General features: G+C 41.2%; 1 protein-coding gene across 1 annotated transcript in view; it reads right to left on the reverse strand.

Annotated features, from left to right (window-relative positions):
- The window catches only part of SNTG2 (syntrophin gamma 2), a 450,805-nt gene that overhangs the window by 203,590 nt on the left and 221,844 nt on the right, over nt 1-25,371 (reverse strand). Inside the window, exon 11 of the mRNA XM_044290991.1 lies at nt 15,495-15,533. Coding sequence (XP_044146926.1) covers nt 15,495-15,533 — 39 coding nt within the window. The remainder of the gene's footprint in view (nt 1-15,494; nt 15,534-25,371) is intronic.

Raw genomic sequence — 25,371 nt, forward strand, 5'->3', positions numbered from 1 at the left:
AACCTTCCAATTATCATTCAAAAGAGCGTTTCTACAGGGAGGAACAAAAATACCAAACTTCAAAAAATCTAAATTTTGCCAACTAAGAGAGGCCATAGGCCTAACTAACTGGGACAAAGTCCTCAAAAATAAAAATACAGCCACAAAATGTGATATTTTTTTTATTTTTATTGTTTTCTAAGAAGGAGGACAATAACATATGCAGGTACAAAAACATCAATGTCTACATAGTTATCTTGCAGATTCTACCACCGCACAAAAATACATAAAACTGAAACATTAAGTTGTCAAATACATGGACAAAGAAACAAAGAGCAGAAAGGAAAAGTAATACTGGTATCCCCCCCCATATTGCCCCCCCATGCCCCCTGACCCCACCACGGTTGTCGCAAGGGTAGTGGGCAACTCCCACCAGCTTTCTGTTCTCCATACACTTAGTATTATTCGTACAGTTCATACCATTCCTACCGTTCGTACGAGGGCAATTTATACCGAGACCGTCCTTATCAATCCCACCTCAGGTAAGTCCCCTCCCATAGAATACGTTGTTTTCTCACTTTGTATTTGATACGTTCAAATTCCTTTATTCTATGCATGTATCTTTCTCATTCTACCAGGACTGGGGCCTTATCCAGCGCCCAGTTCCTGAGAATTAAGACCTTGGCCAATAAAAGCCTTTAACCACCAAAGATGTTCACCTTTTGAAAGCTTGTGTTAGTACCTCTTGACCTTATTGCCTGAAATATACTTTGCCAGAAGTTATTAATAGCCGGACAACTCCATAACATATGAATATATCCAGCTTCCGGACATAGACACTTCAGACAACAAAATGCTCTCTCTTTATTCTTGTACATTTTAGAAATAAGCTCAGAAGTGAATTGCATATCCCTAAATCCTCTTCCCATTTTCCCACACTTTTAAATTTAGTGACCGTAACTAAATCCTTTTGTAATCTAACATATATTTGTGAGACCTTAATTTTGTTACCAAATGACGTTTGAGTGAGTGCGTGATTTTTTTTGTTGAGAAATTTAATTCCGCATGTGTTTAAATGCGTGCTTAAGTTGGGCATATCTAAAATGATTTAAAACCGTGATTGGTGTATCGTGGAACAGTTCCAGTATGGATTTTAATTTACCTATTGTGCAAATGTGTGACACCATCGTGATACCTCTCCGACTCCAGTAATTATTTTCATTTAAGGCCAGAAACTCATTTAAAAATGTATTGTCCCAGAGAGGGGTAAAATGTAGAGCATATGTAACCTTCAAAATGGACTTTATCTTATTCCATACTTTCTGAAGCATTTCTGAAGCATTATGCATTATTCCCTGCCGCCAAAACGGCCAGTATCCAGTGTACTAAATATATTCTGCATGGGGCGCTTATGTTGTTCAATGAGGTACGATAATAGGGAACTTTCCCTAAAATTGATACACCATTGTAATTGTGAGCAGAAATAGTATCCCTGAAAATATGGGAGGGAAAGGCCGCCATCGATTTCAGCTAGCCACAGATATCTTAGTTTGATACGGACCCTTTTCCTGCCCCAAATCAGATCGCTGACCAGTCTCTCCATCAAATTGAAGAATTTATCTTCAATCCAGATGGGGCAGGGCCCAATCACATAAAATATCAATGGCAGCAAAATCATTTTAACCAATGCAATTCTGTTAACCTGTGAGAGGGGGAGTTTCTGCCAAACCCTAACCTTCTCCTTTATTGTATTTATAATAGGAATGACATTTAATCTGTTATAATTACATAGCAACCCGCCAATCCTTATCCCCAAGTACTCAATGTTGTCCAATGGCGATGCTACCTTAACTTTGATGTTACTTTGTGGGGCAGAGCGATTCAGAGGAAGGAGAACAGATTTAGACCAGTTTATCTAGTAGCCTGCAAACAGACAAAACTCATCAATTATCTGAATAACGCGAGGGACACTTCTCCAACCATCATGTAAATACAACAATATATCATCCGCATATAAACTGATCTTATCCTTTACCCCGTTTCCTCCAAATCCCACAATTTCATCATCCGCTCTAATTCTGCAGGCAAGGGGTTCCATAAAAATTGCGAAAAGTAATGGAGAGAGCGGACAGCCCTGTCGGGTACCACGCTGCAGGAGAATAGAGGGGGAGATCACCCCATTGATGTTAACTCTCGCCGTTGGACCGCAGTACAGCATTCGGATCCAATCAATAAAACTCTTCCCCAGATTCATCCTATGCATAGTCTGCCATAGGAAGGACCACTCCACCCTGTCAAAGGCCTTGGTGGCGTCCAAGGACAGGATGGAGTGGTCCTCCCCACCCCCTATCTGTATATCCAGGAATGTTCTGCGTATATTAGTCTGGATCTGTCGCCCAGGGATGAACCCTGTCTGATCTACATGTACTAACCCCTTTATTACTTTTTTTAATCGATTTGCGAGGACTTTGGCAACTATCTTATAGTCTGAATTAAGTAATGACATGGGTCGGTATGACTCTACTTTGTTTCCATCTTTCCCTCTCTTCAAAATTAATATGCTGATAGCCTCCATTAATGATGGATTAATGATGGAGGTAATTTCCCCACAGAGCGGGATTAATTTACCTGCAATAGCCCTGGCAGGAGGACCTCCCCATGGCATTTGTATATGTCAAATTGGAGGCCATCCGACCCGCGCGATGGAGATCCCTGAATCCCGGACACAACCTCCTGCAGCTCGCTCAACTCAAAAGGATTGGGGAATTCAGGGATACAGAGTCCTGCTCTGCAAGTACAGGAATATTGGATTGCTGCAAGTAATCTATAAATGCCACGTTATCATTTGTCTCAGATCTATATAGGGTATTGAAAAACTTTAGAAATTCCTCCTCAATTTCCTCTGGCTTGTTCATAATCTACCCGTCACTTGTTTGGATCTGCCTAATTTTTATTACATCCTCTTTGGTTAGATATTATGGAGACTAGTAATTTGCCTGGCTTTCCCGCCTCCCTAAAATGATCATAGCCTTGAAAAAACTGTTTGTTCTGTGCCTTATTCGTCATGTAATTTGTGTATTTATCTTTAGCTATTTTGAGCTGGGCCCGAGTACTCTCATCATAATTTTTTATGAGGGTTACTTCCAGATGTTTTAAATTTTACACCATACCTTTCTCTTCTTTAAGAAACTCTACCCTTTTTACTTTAATTATACTATAATACAGGCAGCAAAGGTACACTTTCATTGCGTCCCACACAAAGTGAATATGGGTTGATCCCATATTTTGTGTCCAAAATTGGGCTAATTCCTTTTTTATGCTGTCTTGATCTTTTATAATAGATAACCAGTGAGAGTTCAATCTAAAAGGTCTAACGCCTATGTGTTGACCCCTTACCTTGATAGCTATCAAGATCGGCGAGTGGTCTGAAATTCCATGGGTCTCATATTTCCTTTTAGAAACTAAGGCGATCATATCACTGTTGGCCAATGCAATATCAATTCTAGACATTGCGTTATATGTCTTGCTAAAACATGAGAACACCTGCCTATTGCCATATAACTTCAGCCAAAGGACGCAATTGAAGTCCCTCGATACTAATACCGGACACCGCTCTCTTTTATAAACAAACCTGGCAAGTTGATTAAGGACGCTCATGGCAAATGGAGGGGGGATGTACAAAAATGCCAAAATGCAAATCCGACCATTCCACCGGCCATCTCCTGTCAATATCAATCTGATATTCCAGCGGTACGTAGTCAACACTTTTGTGCACATATACACTGACCCCACGGGAGTATAATGAAAAGCTGGAGTGGAATTGATGTTTTGCCCAATTCTTCAATAGGTATGCCGTGATCTCCAGTGAGGCACGAGTTTCAAGCAACGCGACAATTGCGGGAGGTGTCGATAAATCAAGTCAAAAACAATGATCTGCTTTGTTTTATCCCCTAGCCCTCGTACGTTCCATGTTAGAACTTTATTGTTCATTATGTTTTAGCTTTGATAAGGGAGTCATCAACTACCCCATAGTAACAACCGCGGCCACTCTCCCACCCACGCCAATGCCCCCATTCCCATAGGGCCTCCACCCCACCTCCCCCCCCCCCCGCACCACCAAACTGGGGTTCACAAGTGGAATTAACCCTGTCAACCTCTTCCATTAAGCCCCGACCACTCCGCAACCCCCCGCCCCAACCCGCCAACTCCCCCACACCACTCCCCTACGCTGATCCGGAGTCCTATTTCTCGACGGAGTCCAACCATTCGAGGGTATCCGCAGAATTAACAAAAAACAGGACGGTATACCTATAGACAATTCTTAGCTTAGCAGGGTATATCATGGAATATTTGATACTAGCAGCCCGTAACCTTTTCTTTATATCGTAGTACTCTCTACGCTTATTTTGCGTGTCTTTTGAAAAATGTGGGTATATCTGTATCAAATTACCATTGTATTGAATCTCCTGCAATTCCCTCTTACGCCTAAGCACCCAATCTCTATCACTCGAACATAGCATTTTGACCAAAAGAGGGCGAGGGGGTACACCAGTCGGAGGCTTTTTAAATGGAATTCTAAATAGCATGCTCTACACAAAACACAGGTGACCCCGAACTGGGCCCCAGTGCCTGTGTGAGCCATTTTTGTACGAATCCAGCCGGATTATCCCCTTCCACTCCTTCGAGATAACCAACTATTCTCAGATTATTCCTGCGTGCTCTGTCCTCCAGATCTGTCAACTTCGCATTTACCTTCCTGAGTTCCCTGTCTAGATCGCCCATCTCCCTACTCATGTTTTCCTGATCCTTTTTTACTTTGGCTAATCCTGTTTCAATGTCTTTAATATTAGCCCTAATTTTATTCATATTATCTCTGATTAAGGTGATGTCGGTCTGTACCAAGTTCACAGTAGTGGCAGTATCTATCACTGATTGATTGGTGGTCTGAACTACCCCCAATATATCCACCAGCTTCCTATCATATCTAGACGGTCTATGTCAACTTCCCCAGACTTTACGGTTGTATTCTCCAGCCACCGCGCTAGATCCTCTGCACCCTCTACTAAGTCTAGTGTTTTTTTTCCCTCTCTAGACTTTGATGTTGAGGATTTCAGGTATTTTTCCATTCTGGCTTGTGGGCTGCTTCCAGCCCCCCTTTTGGTGACGCTGTACCCACGGATTTCCTGCTATATTTCAGCGGCATATTCTTACCGGGCCCCCTGTCCTATAGTCTATACAATATGTCAAATAAGCCTAGTGTGGGGGATGCTGCAAGGAGACGAGAGCAAAAAAAAAAAAAACGAAAAGAAAAGAAAAAAATCAGGTAGCAAAAACTGAATTCTCGCACACCTTCACCCCACAGACTGAGAATTATATTTTCAACCTCTGGACATCAGCAAAACATTCACATGCATAGTTATCACAGAGTTGATATTAACAGCTGACAATTGACGTTGACATTAAACATTAAACATAGATTTCCCAGCTGCCGCTTCCCCGATTGTCTGGTGCCACTCTGCACCAGACTCTACTGCCGGCAGCACCCCACTCAGAGACCTTCATGACACAGCAACGGACAACAGAGAGGAAAGGTAAAACATCAATCACACTGACAAAAATATACAGGTGGGCTCTGCAGCATACAACCAAGGGCTCACCGTCCCACCTCTCCCCAATGATGTGGTGAGACGTGGTTCAAGGGGAGTAATGACTGGGATATATCAATACCAGGGTTCTCTCTATACAGGAAAGACAGAGAAGGCAAGAAGGGGAGGGGTGGTCCTGTATGTGAAAGATAGCATAAAATCTAATTTGATACAAGTTAGCGAGAACAATTTAGAGTTAGTTTGGGTTACCTTGCAGCTTGATATTCATAAGGTAACTCATGTAGGTGTGATATATAGACCACCTAGCCAAGTCAAAGAATTAGATGATCTACTAGTTGAGGAAATAGCTAAAATGACATTGAAGGGGGAAGTTATCATTATGGGAGACTTCAATCTTCCAGATGTAAACTGGAAAACCAAAATAGCTAGTTCTACCAGGAGTACAGATATTCTAAATTCCCTACTGGGATTATCTCTACAGCATGTAGTTGAGGAGACAACCCGGAAGGAGGCCATTTTAGATTTAGTATTCACAAATGGGAATTTGGTATCTGATAATACTGTAGGGGAAAGCTTGGGATCTAGTGATCACCAGTCAGTGTGGTTTACTATAAGTACAGTGACTGAGTCACACCACACAAAAACAAAAGTTTTAGATTTTAGAAAAACGGACTGTTCTAAAATTAGATTAGTGGTATACGAGTCCCTATCAGACTGGAACAGTTTCATTGGAGTCCAGGAGAAATGGGACTACTTAAAAGTGGCACTATTGAAGGCAAAAGAAAATTGCATTAGGCTTGTCAGTAAAAGCAAAAAAAGGAAGAGACCACTGTGGTACTCAGCAGAAGTGACCAAAATCATTAAAAACAAAAAGATAGCATTTAGGAATTATAAAAAAAATAAAAAACGAGGATGACAGACAAATTTACAAGATTAGGGAGAGAGGCCAAACAAGTTATAAGAGCTTCTAAAGCACAGGCAGAAGAGAAATTAACTCAGTCAGGGAAAAAAGGCGATAAGGCATTCTTCAGATACATAAATGAAAAAAGGAAACTAAAACAAGGAATTACCAAATTAAAAACTAAAGAAGCAAGGTATATGGAAGAAAATAAAGAACTAGCTGACTGCCTCAATGAATACTTCTGTTCAGTTTTTACAAAGGAAAATGAAGGAGAAGGACCTCAGTTAGGAAAGAAGACTAATGAATCTTTTGACGCATTTGTCTTTACAGAGGAAGAGTCAACTGTCTAAAATGAATACAAATAAGTCACAGGGGCCTGATGGGATACCCCCAAAGCTATTAAAAGAGCTCAGCGGTGAACTAGAAAAACCATTAACAGATTTATTTAACCAGTCACTGGCAACAGGAGTCGTCCCAGAAGATTGGAAATGAGCAAATGTTGTGCCCATTCACAAGAAAGGTAGCAGGGAGGAATCGGGCAACTATAGGCCAGTAAGCCTGACATCAAATAGTGGGGAAATTAATGGAAACCATACTTAAGGAGAGGATTGTGGACCATATAAAATCCCATGGATTGAAAGATGAAAAACAGCATGGGTTTACTTCAGGGAGATCATGTCAAACTAATCTTATTGATTTTTTTGATTGGGTGACTAAAATAATAGATGGAGGAGGTGCAGTAGACATCGCTTATCTAGACTTTAGTAAGGCTTTTGATACTGTCCCACATAGAAGGCTTATCAATAAGGTGCAGTAATTGGGCTTGGACTCTCATATTGTTGAATGGATTAGGCAGTGGCTGAGGGACAGGCAACAGAGGGTTGTAGTCAATGAAGTATATTCAGACCAAGGTCTTGTTACCAGTGGGGTACCTCAGGGATCTGTTCTGGGACCCATATTGTTTAATATCTTTATCAGTGAAATTGCAGAAGGCCTCAATGGTAAGTTGTGTCTTTTTGCTGATGACACAAAGATTTGTAACAGGGTTGATGTTCCTGGAGGAATACACCAAATGGAAAAGGACTTAGGAAAACTAGAGGAATGGTCAAAAATCTGGCAACTAAAATCTAATGTTGATAAGTGCAAGATAATGCACCTGGGACGTAAAAACCCAAGAGCAGAATATAAAATCAGTGATACAGTCCTAACCTCAGTATCTGAGGAAAGGGATTTAGGGGTCATTATTTCAGAAGACTTAAAGGTAGGCAGACAATGTCACAGAGCAGCAGGAAATGCTAGCAGAATGCTTGGGTGTATAGCAAGAGGAATTACCAGTAGAAAGAGGGAGGTGCTCATGCCGCTCTATAGAGCTTTAGTGAGACCTCATTTGGAGTATTGTGCTCAGTACTGGAGACCATATCTCCAGAAGGATATTGATGCTTTGGAGAGAGTTCAGAGAAGAGCTACTCAACTGGTACATGGATTGCAGGATAAAACTTACCAGGAAAGGTTAAAGGACCTTAACATGTATAGCTTGGAAGAAAGACGAGACAGAGGGGATATGATAGAAACTTTTAAATACATAAAGGGAATCAACAAGGTAAAAGAGGAAAGAATATTTAAAAGAAGAAAAACTGCTACAAGAGGACATAGTTTTAAATTAGAGGGGCAAAGGTTTAAAAATAATATCAGGAAGTATTACTTTACTGAGAGAGTAGTGGATGCATGGAATAGCCTTCCTGCAGAAGTGGTAGCTGCAAATACAGTGGAGGAGTTTAAGCATGCATGGGATAGGCATAAGGCCATCCTTCATATAAGATAGGGCCAGGGGCTATCCATAGTATTTAGTATATTGGGCAGACTAGATGGGCCAAATGGTTCTTATCTGCCGACACATTCTATGTTTCTATGCACGGAGTCCTAAAACACCAATATGGGGGGTAATCTCTCCACTTGGGACAGAAGGGGATAGATCAACAGAGACCCCACAATCATAGTAGACTAAGCGGTAAGTGTTAGAGGATAAACCGATAGTCAGGTCATTAGACGACAGTATTATAACGCCAGCTGTCGATCAGAGTTCTGAAAAAGTATACCACGTGTAGAAGTTTCAGCAAGTTAGTATGTTAGATACAGTTGCAATAAAAAGTATGTGAACCCTTTGGAGTGATATGGATTTCTGCACAAATTGGTCATAAAATGTGATCTGATCTTCATCTAAGTCACAACAATAGACAATCACAGTCTGCTTAAAAAAAGAACACACAAAGAATTAAATGTTACCATGTTTTTTTATTGAACACACCATGTAAACATTCATAGTGCAGGTGGAAAAAGTATGTGAACCCCTAGACTAATGACATCTCCAAGAGCTAATTGGAGTGAGGTGTCAGCCAACTGGAGTCCAATCAATGAGATGAGATTGGAGGTGTTGGTTACAGCTGCCCTATAAAAAACACACACCAGTTCTGGGTTTGCTTTTCACAAGAAGAATTGCCTGATGTGAATGATGCCTCACACAAAACTGACTTGCATAAAGCTGTAAAGGGTTATAAAAGTATCTCCAAAAGCCTTGCTGTTCATCAGTCCATTGTAAGACAAATTGTCTATCAATGGAGAAAGTTCACCACTGCTGCTACTCTCCCTAGGAGTGGCCGTCCTGTAAAGATGACTGCAAGAGCACAGAGCAGACTGCTCAATGAGGTGAAGAAGAATCCTAGAGTGTCAGCTAAAGACTTACAAAAGTCTCTGGCATATGCTAACATCCATATTAGCGAATCTACGATATGTAAAACACTAAACAAGAATGGATTTCATGGTAGGATACCACAGAGGAAGCCACTGCTGTCCAAAAAAAAAACATCGCTGTATGTTTACAGTTTGAACAAGAGCACCTGGATGTTCCACAGCAGTACTGGCAAAATATTCTGTGGACAGATTCAACCAAAGCTGAGTTGTTTGGAAGAAACACACAACGCTATGTGTGGAGAAAAAGAGGCACAGCACACCAACATCAAAACCTTATCCCAACTGTGAAGTATGGTGGTGGGGGCATCAAGTTTTGGGACTGCTTTGCTGCGCCAGGGCCTGGACGGATTGCTATTATTGAAGGAAAAATGAATCCCCAAGTTAATCAAGACATTTTGCTGGAGAACTTAAAGCCATCTGTCTACCAGCTGAAGCTCAACAGAAGATGGATGTTGCAACAGGACAACGACACAAAGCATAGAAGTAAATCAACAACAGAATGGCTTAAACAGAAGAAAATATGCCTTCTGGAGTGGCCCAGTCAGAGTCCTGACCTCAACCCGATTGAGATGCTGTGGCATGACCTCAAGAAAGCGATTCACACCAGACATCCCAAGAATATTGCTGAACTAAAACAATTCTGTAAAGAGAAATGGTGAAGAATTACTCCTGACCGTTGTGCACATCTGATCTGCAACTACAGGAAACGTTTGGTTGAAGTTATTGCTGCCAAAGGAGGTTCAACCAGTTATTAAATCCAAGGGTTCACATACTTTTTCCACCTGCACTGTGAATGTTTACATGGTGTATTCAATAAAAACATGATAACATTTAAATCTTTGTGTGTTATTAGTTTAAGCAGACTGTGATTGTCTATTGTTGTGAATTAGATGAAGATCAGATCACATTTTATGACTAATTTGTGCAGAAATCCATATCATTACAAAGGGTTCACATACTTTTTCTTGCAACTGTATGTCCTGGTGGGCCCCATTCAGTTTCCCTGATTATACCCTATCCCGCACACACTCTAATCCTCTGTTTGTAAGTTAGTGGGTTACGTGCGTAAGGTGCATGTTAGTAAAACACAGTGAAGGACTTGATCTCACCGATCTTCAGCCAAATGGCCAGAGTAGATGTTCGACTGGCAGCCTGCAGGCGGTTCAGCTCCCGGTCGTCTCCCCCTTATGGAATTCCAACGAGGGACAAATCTTCCAGATGCGGCGCTACCGGAGCGCTCCTCCAGCATCCATTAGGAGGTGGGCCTATCCATGTACGACCCCAGTACTTGAGCACCGCTCCTACTTGGAAGTCGCTCCCTGACTCCAGGCACCTGATCCCGCTTATTCCAGACGTTCTGCCGGGTTTCCACGCGGTGCAAATCTATTCTCTAGGGATCTCTGCCAGCTTCAGCGGGTCTGGTGGGTATGGGATCCCCTGCGTATCACGTGCCCGAGTTCAGCGCAGGACGCCACGCCGGACATCAAGGAGGGAGGGTGAGCAGGTGAGCGGGGGAGAGGCGCACGAAGCAGACGCGCGGCACACCCACGTAACTACATCGCTACATCATGTCGCTGTTCGTCCCCAATAAATATGGGGATATCTTTAAAAGCATCCTAATATCTCTTTGTGAGAGGTACATACTGTATGGGAAAAACTGTAAAGAAAGCAATAAATGACAAAAAGAAAGCATATAAATCACCAAGGACCCCGGCTATGGAACACCCTACCCGCAAAGATCCCCTTACAAGAAAATCATCTGGCCTTTAGGAAGAAGCTTAACAGCTACCTCTTCTAAAGACACAGGCAGAAAATGGCTGCAAAAGCGCCCTGAGGCGATTCAGTTTGCAAGTGTAGAACTATACAAGTTATTTATTCATTCATTCACTAAAACAGGAGGGTAGCAAGGAAGCACTGGAAAAAAATAGAACATGTAAAAAACAAATAAAAGCCGCCAAACTAGAGACCGAGACATTAATTGCCAAAGAGAGTAAAACTAACCCCAAAATGTTCTTCAATTATATAAATGTTAAAAAGTATAAATCTGAAGGTGTCGGCCCTTTAAAGAGTAATGAGAGGTGAGTCGCAGAGAGCGACAAGGAGAAAGCAAAGCTGTTAAATATTTTTTTTTCTCCAATGTATTTACTGAGGAAAATAAACTGTCAGATGACATGCAGAATATTAAAAGTGTCCGGTCTGACCCAGGAAGAAGTACAACAGCGACTTAAACAGATTAAAATAGACAAATCGCCAGGACCGGATGGTATACACCTCCGTATCCTAAGGGAATTAAGTAATGTCATAGCCAGACCCTTATTTCTAATATTTGCAGACTCTATACTGACAGGGAATGTCCCACAGGAATGGCGCATAGCAAATGTGGTGCCAATATTCAAAAATGGTTCAAAAACAGAGCCCGGAAACTATAGGCCAAGTTTAACATCCATCGTGGGTAAACTGTTTGAAGGTTTTCTAAGATATGCTATCTTGGAGCACCTCAACAAAAATAAGCAAATAACACCATATCAGCATGGCTTCATGAGGGATCGGTCATGTCAAACTAATTTAATCAGTTTCTATGAGGAGGTAAGTTCTAGACTTGACAGCCGCGAATCAATGGATTTGACACTGTACCGCATAAAAGGTTAGTATATAAAATGAGTATGCTCGGACTGGGAGAAAACGTGTGTATGTGGGTAAATAACTGGCTCAGTAATAGAAAACAGAGGGTGGTTATTAACGGTACACACTCAGATTGGGTCACTGTCACTAGTGAAGTACCTCAGAGGTCAGTACTGAGCCCTATCCTCTTCAATATATTTATTAATGATCTTGTAGAAGGCTTGCATAGTAAAATATCATTTTTGCGGATGACACTAAACTGTGTAAAGTAATTGACCCGGAAGAGAACAGTATACTGCTATAGATGGATCTGGATAGATTGGAGGCTTGGGCAGAGAAGTGGCAGATGAGGTTTAACACTGGCAAATGCAAGGTTATGCACATTGGTAGGAATAATGCAAGTCACCCGTACATACTAAATGGTAAAACACTGGGTACCACTGACATGGAAAATGACCTAAGAATTTTACTGAACAGCAAACTAAGCTGTAAAAAACTGTGTTCTGCAGCTGCTGCCAAGGCCAATAAGATAATGGGTTGCATCAAAAGGGGAATTAGATGCCTGTGATGAAAACGTAGTCCTACCACTTTGCAAATCACTGGTCAGACCACACATGGAGAACTGTGTACAGTTCTAGTCTCCTGTGAGCAAGGCAAACATAGCAGAGGTTGAGAGCGTTCAGAGGAGGGCAATTAAAGTAATAACTGGAATGATGGAACTACAGTACCCTGAAAGATTATCAAAATTAGAGTTATTCACTTTTGAAAAAAGACAACTGAGGGGAGATTTTATTACTATGCATAACTATATCAGGGGTCAGTACAGAGATCTCTCCCATCATCTACACTGAACAAAAATATAAACGCAACACTTTTGGTTTTGGTCCCATTTAGCATGAGCTGAATTCAAAGATCTGAAACATTTTCTACACACACAAAAGATCCATTACTTTCAAATATTGTTCACATATCTGTCTAAATCTATGTTAGTGAGCACTTCTTCTTTGCCAATATAATCCCATCCCACCTCATAGGTGTGTCATATCACGGTGCTGATTAGACAGCATGAATATTGCACAGGTGTGCCTTAGACTGCCCACAATAAAACGGCACTCTGAAATGTGCAGTTTGATTACACAGCACAATGCCACAGATGTCGCAATGTTTAAGGGAGCGTGCACTTGGCATGCTGACTGCAGGAATGTCTAACAGAGCTGTTGCCCGTGCAATGAATGTTTATTTTTTGACCATAAGCCATCTCCAAAGGCGTTTCAGAGAATTTGCATTGGCAGTACATCCAACCGGCCTCACAACCGCAGACCACGTGTAACCACACCAGCCTGAACCTCCACATCCAGCATGTTTACCTCCATCATCGTCTGAGACAAGCCACTCGGACAGCTGCAGCAACAATCGATTTGCATAACCAAAGAATTTCTGCACAAACTGTCAGACACCGTCTCAAGGAAGCTCATCGGCATGCTAGTCATCCTTATCGGGGTCTGGACCTGACTGCAGTTCGTCATCGTAACCGACTTGAGTGGGCAAATGCTTACATTCGATGGCCTCTGGCACATTGGAGAGGTGTTCTGTTCATGGATGAGTCCCTGTTTTCACTGTTCAGGGCAGATGGCAGACAGCGTGAGTGATGTCATGTGGGTGAGCGGTTTGCTGACGTCAATGTTGTGGATCGATTGGCCCATGGTGACGGTGGGGTTATGGTATGGGCAGGCGTATGTTATAGACAATGAACACAGGTGCATTTTATTGATGGCATTTTGAATGCACAGAGATACCACGATGAGATCCTGAGGCCCATTGTTGTGCCATTCATCCACGACCATTACCTCATGTTGCAGCATGATAATGCACTGCCCCATATTACAAGGATCTGTACACAATTCCTGGAAGCTGAAAACATCCCAGTTCTTGCATGGCCAGCATACTCACCGGACATGTCACCCATTGAGCATGTTTGGGATGCTCTGGATTGGTGTATACGACAGTGTGTTCCATTTCTTGCCAATACTCTGCAACTTTGCACAACTGTTGAAGAGTAGTGGACCAACATTCACAGGCCACAATCAACAACCTGATCAACTCTATGTGACGGAGATGTGTTGCACTGCGTGAGGCAAATGGTGGCCACACCAGATACTGACTGGTTTTATGACCCCCCAGTAAGGCAAAACTGTGCACATTTCAGAGTGGGCTTTTATTGTGGCCAGTCTAGGGCACACCTGTGCAATATTCATGCTGTCTAATCAGCACCTTGATAAGCCACACCTGTGAGGTGGGATGATTACCTTGGCCAAGGAGAAGTGCTCACTAACACAGATTTTGTCAGATTTGTGAACAATATTTGAGAGTAATGAGTCTTTTGTATATGTAGAAAATGTTTCAGATCTTTGAATTCAGCTCATGCAAAATGGGAGCAAAACCTAAACTGTTGCGTTTATATTTTTGTTCAGTGTATTTATCCTCAGGATTGTGACTATGATGAGGGGACATCCTCTGCGTCTGGAGGAAAGAAGGTTTGTACACAAACATAGAAGAGGATTCTTTACGGTAAAAGCAGTGAGACTATGGAACTATGCCTGAGGAGGTGGTGATGGTGATTTCACTAAAAGAGTTCAATAGGGGCCTGGATGTATTTCTGGAGTGTAATAATATTACAGGCCATAGCTACTAGAGAAGGGTCGTTGATCCTTAAGTGGGGAAAACTGGCTTCTACCTCACAGTTTTTTTTTTGCCTTCCTCTGGATCAACTTGCAGGATAACAGACCGAACTGGATGGACAAATATCTTTTTTCGGCCTTATGTACTATGTTACTATGTGTGTTATTCACTATCAGGCACATTTATTAAGAGCAGTGACGCCGATCTTAATAAAGCCCTATAGCTGGCGGTGGATCCGCCGGGATTATGAAGAGGCACCAGCCTCTACATAACTTTGGATGCAGTGCCAGTTCTAAATATAAGACAACTTCTTAGCTGTCTTACATTTAGACTATTTTCTACGCCTAAAACAGGTGTAGAAAATGGTGAATGAGACGGGCCTACCAGCCTGTCCCCTTCCGCGCCCATGCCACACCTACAATTTTAGAACTGGTGTAAGTGAAAAGAAGTCGCAGATGGCGGTGCAACTAACCATTGTGCCACCATCTGTGTATTTCAGCTTAGTAAATGACCACACATATATTTATATAATCACTTAAAGGGGTATTCCAGCTGTAACAAATTATCCTCTATCCACTGGGGGTCTGACCACTAGAATCACCACCAATTATGAGGACAGTGACCTGACCTCATACCCTGTGGGGCCCCTTGACATGAATGGTGTGGCAGGTCGAACCCCCATTGATTTCGTAGTCATCTCTTATCCTACAAATTTGTTACAACCAGAATACACCTTCAATTCGAGACAATATTGCAATGTACTTCCAGTGGTGTTATATACAGTAGAAGTGCACATAAACATTTTGAGTCAATGATTTTTTTAGGTTAGTTTTGCTTGAATCTACACAATTGGCACCAAATGTACTAAATGTCCAATTTTTTAATAAAATTTGCCACATCTTTAAAACATGTCTAAAAATAGTACTCAAATGCATATTTCATAACCTGCAATGTCATACCTGATCGGATGGGGAATAGCATTTGTTTACCATTTTCATCTGCAAAACATAAAATAAAAATACATTTCATTAATTTATTACATTCAAATGTCTATCTAAGTAAAATAATAGGCATGACATATTGCTGCCATAACATTACATGAGTAAAAGACATTTTGAATACATTATCATATAAAGCAGGGAGGGAACAAACTCTGTTGGTGCCAAGACAGCGGTTTTCAGAATGCAATCAACCTTGGTCTCTGAAGTTTATAATTTCCTAGTCTTCTTATTTATACAGGAGATAAAAAAAAGCTGAATTTTTTAAATCCATAACTTGGAGGCATCTACGGCACTCTTGGTGACCACGTACTCAACTTACCCCTCCTCCTGTCCTTGATATTCAGTGTCCAAAGTTGTGGATGTACTGTATTAGGTCGCCTATGTGTAATTTTACTTCTTAGTACATGGTACATAAAAGGCTATAAAGATAATTTATTATCTTAACTTATTATAAAAATACAAATTCTTAAGAATAATTTCACATGGATTTTAGTCACATATTATTTACCTTTTGAGAGAGAAATAAAAATAACTTTGAATTTATGAATTTCTATTCCCATATCATTTTAGTGACAGCTTTACATTTGAAGATGATCTGGAGCGTGCTAAGTTTATTTTTTATGTTTTTTTTTATTCCTTGGCTTGGGTGCTTTGATGTATTTTCCCGATTGGCCTAAAGTGAATCTGTCATCTCACAATACCATCCTGTTTATGGGAAAGATTCACTGTCCTAAAACCCCGAATAGCATTAAAAAAAATTGTCCAAGAAAAAAAAAAAAAATGCTGTTTTTAATCAACAATCAAAAGACGTGACATATGGATATAAATGCAGTGCAATGCAAAACTAATAATTTACAGAATTTAGGAGCTAATAAAAAAAATATAAAAATAAAATAATATGGTTGAATAAGTGTCCACACCCTTAAACTAATACTTTGTTGAAGCACCTTTTGATTTTATTACAGCACTCAGTCTTTTTGGGTATGAGTCTATCAGTGTCATGGGAAGTACGGGGAAGGAAAGACAAACAAAGGGAACCACAACTAAACAACAACAGACTAGGCACCAAACCTAGGGAATAAAGAGGTCACCACCTAGCATTCCATGATACTCTCTCTAAGCTGCTAACAACATGTACAAATCTCAATGGTAGAAATGCACATGCACAGGAACCTAAGATTGCTGAAACACTGTACCAAAGCCTCATCTTAGGGAACTGGGAAAGAGGCAACTGACTCCTCCCAAGCTGAATGAGCTAGTGTCTCTCTGAGGCGTAGTCAGGATATACACACAAAGAAAAGGGAAAGGACTTAGCTTGAGATAAACCTGGAACAGGAGAACCACCACACAAGCAGAGCACTCCACAGAAGAGCTATCAGCTGCAGGGAAACAAGTGAGATGCGGAACATATAAAGAGCCACCTGACTGATACTGAGCAGCATCTGCGGGGGGTGGAAACATGTCAGAAACAATGAAAACAAGAGAGATCTGTCAAATAGACTCCTGAGTCTTCCGTCTATTTGAACTTCTAAGGGCCGGTGGGGACAATCAGCATAGCACATTTTGACTTGGCAATTTGCCCACTCTTCTTTGCAAAAACACTACAAATCTGTCAGATTGCGAGGGCATCTCCTGTTCACAGCCCTCTTCAGATCACCCCACAGATTTTCAACTGGATTCAGGTCTGGGTATGTACACACACACACTCACCTAAAGAATTATTAGGAACACCATGCTAATATGGTGTTGAACCCCCTTTTGCCTTCAGAACTGCCTTAATTCTATGTGGCATTGATTCAACAAGGTGCTGATAGCATTCTTTAGAAATGTTGGCCCATATTGATAGGATAGCATCTTGCAGTTGATGGAGATTTGAGGGATGCACATCCAGGGCACGAAGCTCCCGTTCCACCACATCCCAAAGATGCTCTATTGGGTTGAGATCTGATGACTGTGGGGGCCATTTTAGTAGAGTGAACTCATTGTCATGTTCAAGAAACCAATTTGAAATGATTCGAGCTTTGTGACATGGTGCTTTATCCTGCTGGAAGTAGCCATCGGATGATGGATACATGGTGGTCATGAAGAGATGGACATGGTCAGAAACAATGCTCAGGTAGCCTGTGGCATTTAAACGATGGCCAATTGGCACTAAGGGGCCTAAAGTGTGCCCAGAAAACATCCCCCACACCATTACACCACCACCACCAGCCTGCACAGTGGTAACAAGGCATGATGTATACATGTTCTCATTCTGTTTATGCCAAATTTCGGACTCTATCATTTGAATGTCTCAACAGAAATCGAGACTCATCAGACCAGGCAACATTTTTCCAGTCTTCAACAGTACAATTTTGGTGAGCTTGTGCAAATTGTAGCCTCTTTTTCCTATTTGTAGTGGAGATGAGTGGTACCTGGTGGGGTCTTCTGCTGTTGTAGCCCATCCGCCTCAAGGTTGTGCGTGTTGTGGCTTCACAAATGCTTTGCTGCATACCTCGGTTGTAACGAGTGGTTATTTCAGTCAACGTTGCTCTTCTATCTTCTATCGCATTAATGAGAAATAGAACAGGTGTTCCTAATAATTCTTTAGGTGAGTATATATCTCAAACTTCTCCCTCCTGACCTCTGCACAGGTCACAGAACATACCTACAAAATCTTACCATAGAAGTCAGAACTCCCCTACTGTCCATTATGTCCATGGCCCATGGTGGCTACTGTAAAGCAGATGTCTGTCAAGAACAACTCAAGCAGGATGGTGGCCAACATAATCATGTTCAAAAGTATAAGAAAAAATTCACAATCATTTAAAACAGATTAGAAAAAATATGTTGCTATCTAGTTTTAATTGGCAGGAAAACAATTTCGGAAACACATTCATCTTTAAAAGCTTAACAACCCAGGAGAAAAATTCTCGTTCTAAATGGCCGTTACTTTGCGCCCCAGGATGAGCATTCTCATCCTGTGGTCCTTCCTCCTTCCCATGTCCGATGCCACGATCAGCGGCAGGGGCTGACAGCCGGACCCCTGCTTCATCCAACACCATCTGTGATAACGCCGATGACGGTGGATTAACATCTCATATGCTGCTGTTAGCGCTGACTGCGGTATATGGGAGGTTTGCGCTCCCTCTCCTGAGCCATCGGGTCCCCGTGCTGCAGTAATAGGGACCCGATGGTTGCCATGGTAGTCCCAAGCCTTTCAAAGGCTTTGGGGCTCGGGAGCTACAGAGGCCTATGAGGCCCAGCCCCCAAGCTGGATCACATCGGCAAACTATTATTGTATTACACTGTGTAATACACTGATAGTCAATGCAGTACAATACAGATGTATTGTGCTGCATTAAAACAGGAATCAGACCCTGCAATGTTGAAGTCCCATAGTGGGACATAAATATCATAAAAAAGTGAAACAAAAGTGTTTTTAACAATAAAAAATAAATAAAGTTTCAATTAAAAATGCCCTTTCCCATTAAAAGACATAAAATTTAAAAAAATACATATTAGGTATTGCTGCATCCTTAACAACCTGCTCTATAAAAATATTTTAAAAAAACTGTGCCAAAAAAGCCTTTTTTATCACCTTACATCCCAAAAAGTGTAATTGCAAGCGATAAAAAAGTCATATGTACCCAAAAATAATACCAATCAAAATGTCATCTCATCCAGCAAAAAAATGAGACTCAACATAAGACAAATGGCCAAAAAATAAAAAATATATGGCTTTCCGAAAATGCTTTTATTATTTAAAGCCAAAATATATTTAAAAAATACATATTAGGTATCGCTGCATCCATAGCAACCTACTCTATAAAATATTGCATCATTTACCTGCAAAAACTGAGCCCCTACATAAGACAATCCGCTTGAAAAATAAAAATAATATGGCTGTCAGAAAAAGGAGACACAAAAACATAATAAAAAAAATGCTTTATTATGTAAAACTGAAACAAAAGAAAAATAAAAGTTTACATATTTGATATTGTTGCTTCCATAACAACACGCGCTATAAAAATAGCACATGATCTAACCTGTCAGGTGAACACTGTAAAAAACAAAAAATAAAACCTGTGCCAGACTAGCCATTTTTTGTTATCTTGCCTCACATAAAGCTTAATATAGAGCAATTAAAAGTCATATATACCACAAAATAGTATCAATAAAAGTGTCACCTTATCATATAATTTCCAAAATGGGGTAATCTTTGGGGGAGTTTCCACTCTAGGGGTGCATCAGGGGGTCTTTAAATGTCATATGGCAACTTAAAATTATCTAAGTGAAATCTGCCCTCCTAAATCTATATGGTGCTCCTTTCCTTCTGCATCCTGCCATGTGCCGTATAGCAGTTTACGACCACATATGGGGAGTTTCTGTAAACTGCAGAATCGGGGTAATAACTATTGAGTTTTATTTGGCTGTTAACCCTTGATATAACACAGGGAAAAATGAATTAAAATGGAGAATCTGCCAAAAAAGTTAAATTTAAAATTACATTTTTCCTTTAATTATTGTGGAACACCTAAAGGGTTAACAAAGTTTGTAAAATCAGTTTTGAATAACTTGAGGGGTGTAGTTTCTACAATGTGGTCATTCATGGGTGGTTTCCATTATGTTAGCCCCACAAAGGGACCATAACCGAAGTGGTACTTAAAAAAGTGGGTTTCGGAAACTTTCTTAAAAATTTAAAAAAATTTCTTCGAAAATTCTAAGCCTTATAAGATCTTAAAAAATAAAATGATATTCACAAAAATTATCCAAATGAGAAAGTGGACATATAGGAGATGTAAAGTAATACATTTTTATGATGTATCACTATCTGTCTGAAAAGCAGCAGATTTTCAGTAAATATTGTTTTTTATAATAAATAAAGGTGAATTATATCAACTAAAATGTTTCACTATCATGGAGTACAATGTATCGAGAGTAAACATTATCAGAATGGTTTGGATAAGTAAAAGCATTTCAAAGTTATTACCACATAAAGTGACACATGTCAAATTTCCAAAAAATGGCCTGGTCCTTAATCTGAAAAATGGCAAGGTCCTTAAGGTGTTAAAGATATTGTACCACAATCAACATTTATACCTTGTCCACAGTACAGTTGATGTATGTCTGATTGTAGAGATGGTGGAGGCCTTATTGTTTGGACTCCCACCAATCACTAGAACAGGGAACTAAGAACCTCATTCCTCCTTACTGTATGATCACAGTGAAGGTGACTTTTGGTTTAGTAGACATGCTTCTGTTCTATTCAAAGTCCATGGAGTCATTCCAAACAAACTTCTTGCTCCAGTCATTCATTGAGGAGGAAGTGGGGTTTGGGACCCCTATACTATTGATCAGTGGAGATTCCAGTGATCATAATAGGAGATAATTGTTGATTGTGGAAATACCCCTTTAAGCCTCTGCCAATGTAATTGGTAGTGCTGAAAAAGACCGAAATGGGTTCCAAAATTAATCATCAAAATCTGTGAGTTAATTAGATGTAAGCCAAGTTACAATACATAACTGGGGATTTATTTATTTTCTTTAAGAGGCAAAATTGTCTATGACTTTCTCTGGACCAAATGGTTAGATTTGTGAACCGCTTCACCAATGTTAACAATCAACTGAGGAGCAAAACCGAACATTCTGCACAGTTTTACTATATTTTCAGATCAGAAAAAGATCCAACATGAGATCTTGTCGTAACCTTGACAAAAGCCAAAGTGCCGACATTAATTTAGGCAGCACAAATAAAACTTCAAGTTCTCTATTTTGAAACACTGTCAGCGAATGTACAAAGCAATATATTTTATCATAGTCTTGACACCTTCACATCGATATTTTTCAGATCTGACGGCTTTGATGAATCCACTTAAACTAGAGCTTTTCTGCTCCGACAGAAGCATTGCTTTAAGTGCCCTGACCTTTAAACAAAATCCAGAAAGGATAGTTATAAATTATTAATTCTTATCGTATTGATACAATGGCCATACAAAATAAAATATATAGATATTTTTATGTACAGGAATGGGCATTCACTGTATTGGAAGGTGGGCTGCTCTTTGTTTTAGACCTTCAAGCTTTTTATGCCAATGCCAAATGAATATTCAATGTGGAAGTTTTGATAAGTGGGCAATGACTAAAAGGGATTGGCCACTTTCTGGCTACTTTTGACCAATGTTGAGGTAAGATGACTATATAAAACGTACTAATATAGTCTTTGGTAATATTCTGTCTAGTTTGCTATATTTCATATGTCAGGTCATACTTGGACCTCATGCACAGGACTGTACCATTTTTTGCGGTCCACAAATTGCGGATCCACAAAACACGGAAGTCGCCTGTGTGCCTTCCGCAATTTGCAGAACAGAACAGGTGGCCAATTGTAGAAATGCCTATTCTTGTCTGCAAAACTTACAAGAATAGGCCATGTTATATTTTTTTTTGGTGGAGCAACGGATGCGAATAGCACACGGAGTGCTGTCCGCATCTTTTGCGGCAGCATTGAAGTGAATGGGTTCGCACCCAAGCCGCAAAAACTGTGGCTCGGATGCGGACCAGAACAACGGTCATGTGCATGAGGCCTTAGGCAAACTTTCTGTGCTGTCCACACAGAAGACCTGTCCATAAGGATGGCCGTTGATGGAGGGTCAAGTGACCAGGTTAAAATAACTCCAGACATATCACTCAGCCTTCTCCACTCAAAGACACCACATCTGCCACCTGCACTTGCAGTGGTGAGAGTTTTATTGCGGGTGCAGTGTGCTTAAATGGAGGAGACTGAGTGGTTTGCCTAGTCACATGACCCTCCATCAGCAGCCATTTTATGGACAGAACCTCTGTTTGGACAGCACAAAAGACTTGGCCAACAAAGGAGAATACCTTACGAAATATAAAACATGATGCAGAATATCAACAAAGACTACTGTATATTAGTAACTGCCATATAATCATCTTAAAAACACATTGATTAACAGTAGAGAGAAAGTGGCCAACCCCTTTAAGAAAACCTTGAATATAAATCTTAAAAAATTTGGGCAGTAACAATTGGTATGCTACCATAAGGTACTGGCACTGTATTAATTATGCAAAATCTGATAAACAAAACTGTATGCCTCCACATAATTAGAGGTACAGAATGGACCACATAAAGGTCTATGGCGGTCTGATAATGTATTTGTATATCTTGGAGCCATAATGTTAAGACATTAGTTTCAGGTGTAATTTTTGCACCGGTCTTTGCTTCTATATATAAAGGGTCCACCCTGAGAAGGCTAGAGCATAAAGTAGTTTTCATTACTACTGCTCAAGAGGACTTCATTAAAGCAAATTTCCAGTTATTTGTTTACAATTTTATGTAGAGTTGTGCCTCAAACTGCATTACTAAAAATGCTATATTTTAAGGTGACATTTATGTTAGGCTTGACATTTTTCTAGCCTTTCAAAATTAGAAAGAAAAACTGAAATGGAGCAGTCAGATGTAATGAGTTGAAAAAAAATAAGCTACACCTGATGCACAAAAACAATAGACAGTCAAAATAATACCTAGACTAATCTGCACCCTCCATATAAAAGTGTTAACTGATGATACGAAGAAGCTAAAAAATTCACTTCATTAAAATTCGTCTAGAACCATCTTTTTAAAATACTTGAAGCACTTTTCATCAAATCAAATGGCTATTCATGAAAAGAATTTGATGAGTCTTACATTTTTACATTTAATTCCATATATTTATTTTCACATTAAAATGGTCATTGTTGTTTCAACCAACTTTGCATAAATCAATAGTGCAGGCAATCGATTACTCTGATTGTTATTGTAAAACTTTCAAAGAAGAGATATTTTAAAGGAAAATAACCATTTAGGGTCCATTCGCACATCCGCAATGTGTTTTGTGGATCTGCGGATCCGCAAAACACGGACAGCGGCAATGTGCGTTTCGCATTTAGCGGACCGCACATTGCCGGCACTAATAGAATATGCCTATTCTTGTTCGCAATTTATGGGAATGGAATTGCGGACCCGGAAGTGCGGGTCTGCAATTCCGTGTCCGGGCAGCACATCATGCTGCCCCATAGAAATGAATGGGTCCGCAATTCCGTTCTGAAAAATGCTTAACGAAATTGCGGATGTGTGAATGGACCCTTAATATAACTTATCAGGAAAACATGACTCTTTCTCAACTTATCAGGCTCCTCTCTTTCCACCCATCTTAAACATAGCATGCTAGGTGCATGGCTCAGCACTCCTTGACGCAGTGATGATACCATATTCTTCCTGTTGACACAGAGCAGTTCCTCAACTGTGTGACTCCGTTCGCCCAGGAAAATGAGGTGCAGAACCGCATGACACCGCCGTGCCCTACACATGTGGTATGCTGGAGGGGCACTGTGAATTGTCCCTGCAGTGGAGGCTGAGGACATGGTGGAGGATGAGGAGGCAGAGGCGAACATTGTTGCAGGATGGTGTGAAAACGTGGAGGCGGAAGCAGCATCACCTGGCCAAGTTGCTGGTGTGGCTGTGCAGGAACCACATTCACCCAGTGGGGTGTAAAGGACATGTATTGTCTCTGACCGTAGTTACAGCTCCACACGTTGGCGCTGCCACGCACTTTGGCAGACACCGACAGGCTCAAGGACTGGCCCACCTTCTGTTCTACATAAGTGTGAAGGGCTGGTACCGCCTTTTTGGCAAAGAAATTACGGCTTGGGACTCTCCACTTCGGCTCGGCACAAGCCATCAATTCTCTGAAAGGTGCAGAGTCCACCACTTGGAAAGGGAGGGACTGCAGCACCAGCAACTTGGCCAGGAGCACGTTCAGCTTCTGCACCGTTGAATGCGTGCACACATACTTTTGTCTCTTGACAGTCGCTTCAGTGATCAATTGCTGACGGAATGACTGACAAGGAGTAGGAGGAGGAGCAGGAGCATCAGTAGCTGCTGACTGTCCTCTAGTAGGTCGACCTCGCTGCATAGTGGAGCTGAGCCCACAGCATATAATACCTCTCTGGCTGAAGGAACAGAAAAGGACAGAGGCAGGTTGAGGACAGTTATGGGCACAGGGCCTGCTCCCGGGCCATGCCAACTAAGGGTTGTGTCTGATGAACTCACCGACTCTTGGCTGGGGGTGTCTCATGTCACTTGCGACTAAGTGGATGACTGTGTCAACCATTCAAGAACTGCTGGGTTGCTGGACCGCTAGATGACACCGGGAGCTCAGGCCTCTCGCTGCGACTCCTGCTGCCACGCCCTCTTACTCTGCTGTGACCTGTGCCTGCGCCAGAAACATTTAGGCCTCTGCCACTCCCCTGTGCAGGGCCTGACACTTCTCTGTCTGACACACTGTTAGATCAAATAAATAAAAAGGAAATTAAAACACCCCAATAAAGTCTGTAATTTTCTCACTTCACCACACAACAGCTAATAAGTAGGGATGAGCAAACTCGAACTGTATAGTTCGGGTTCGTACCGAATTTTGGGGTGTCCGTGACACGGACCCGAACCCGGACATTTTCGTAAAAGTCCGGGTTCGGGTTCGGTGTTCGTCGCTTTCTTCGCGCTTTTGTGACGCTTTCTTGGCGCTTTTTGAAAGGCTGCAAAGCAGCCAATCAACAAGCGTCATACTACTTGCCCCAAGAGGCCATCACAGCCATGCCTACTATTGGCATGGCTGTGATTGGCCAGAGCACCATGTGACCCAGCCTCTATTTAAGCTGGAGTCACATAGCGCCGCCCGTCACTCTGCTCTGATTAGCGTAGGGAGAGGTTGCGGCTGCGACAGTAGGGCGAGATTAGGCAGATTAACTCCTCCAAAGGACTTGATTAACTGATCGATCTGCAGCTGTGGATCAT

This window comes from Bufo gargarizans, chromosome 4, assembly GCF_014858855.1.
Source record: "Bufo gargarizans isolate SCDJY-AF-19 chromosome 4, ASM1485885v1, whole genome shotgun sequence".
NCBI classification, from domain to species: domain Eukaryota; kingdom Metazoa; phylum Chordata; class Amphibia; order Anura; family Bufonidae; genus Bufo; species Bufo gargarizans.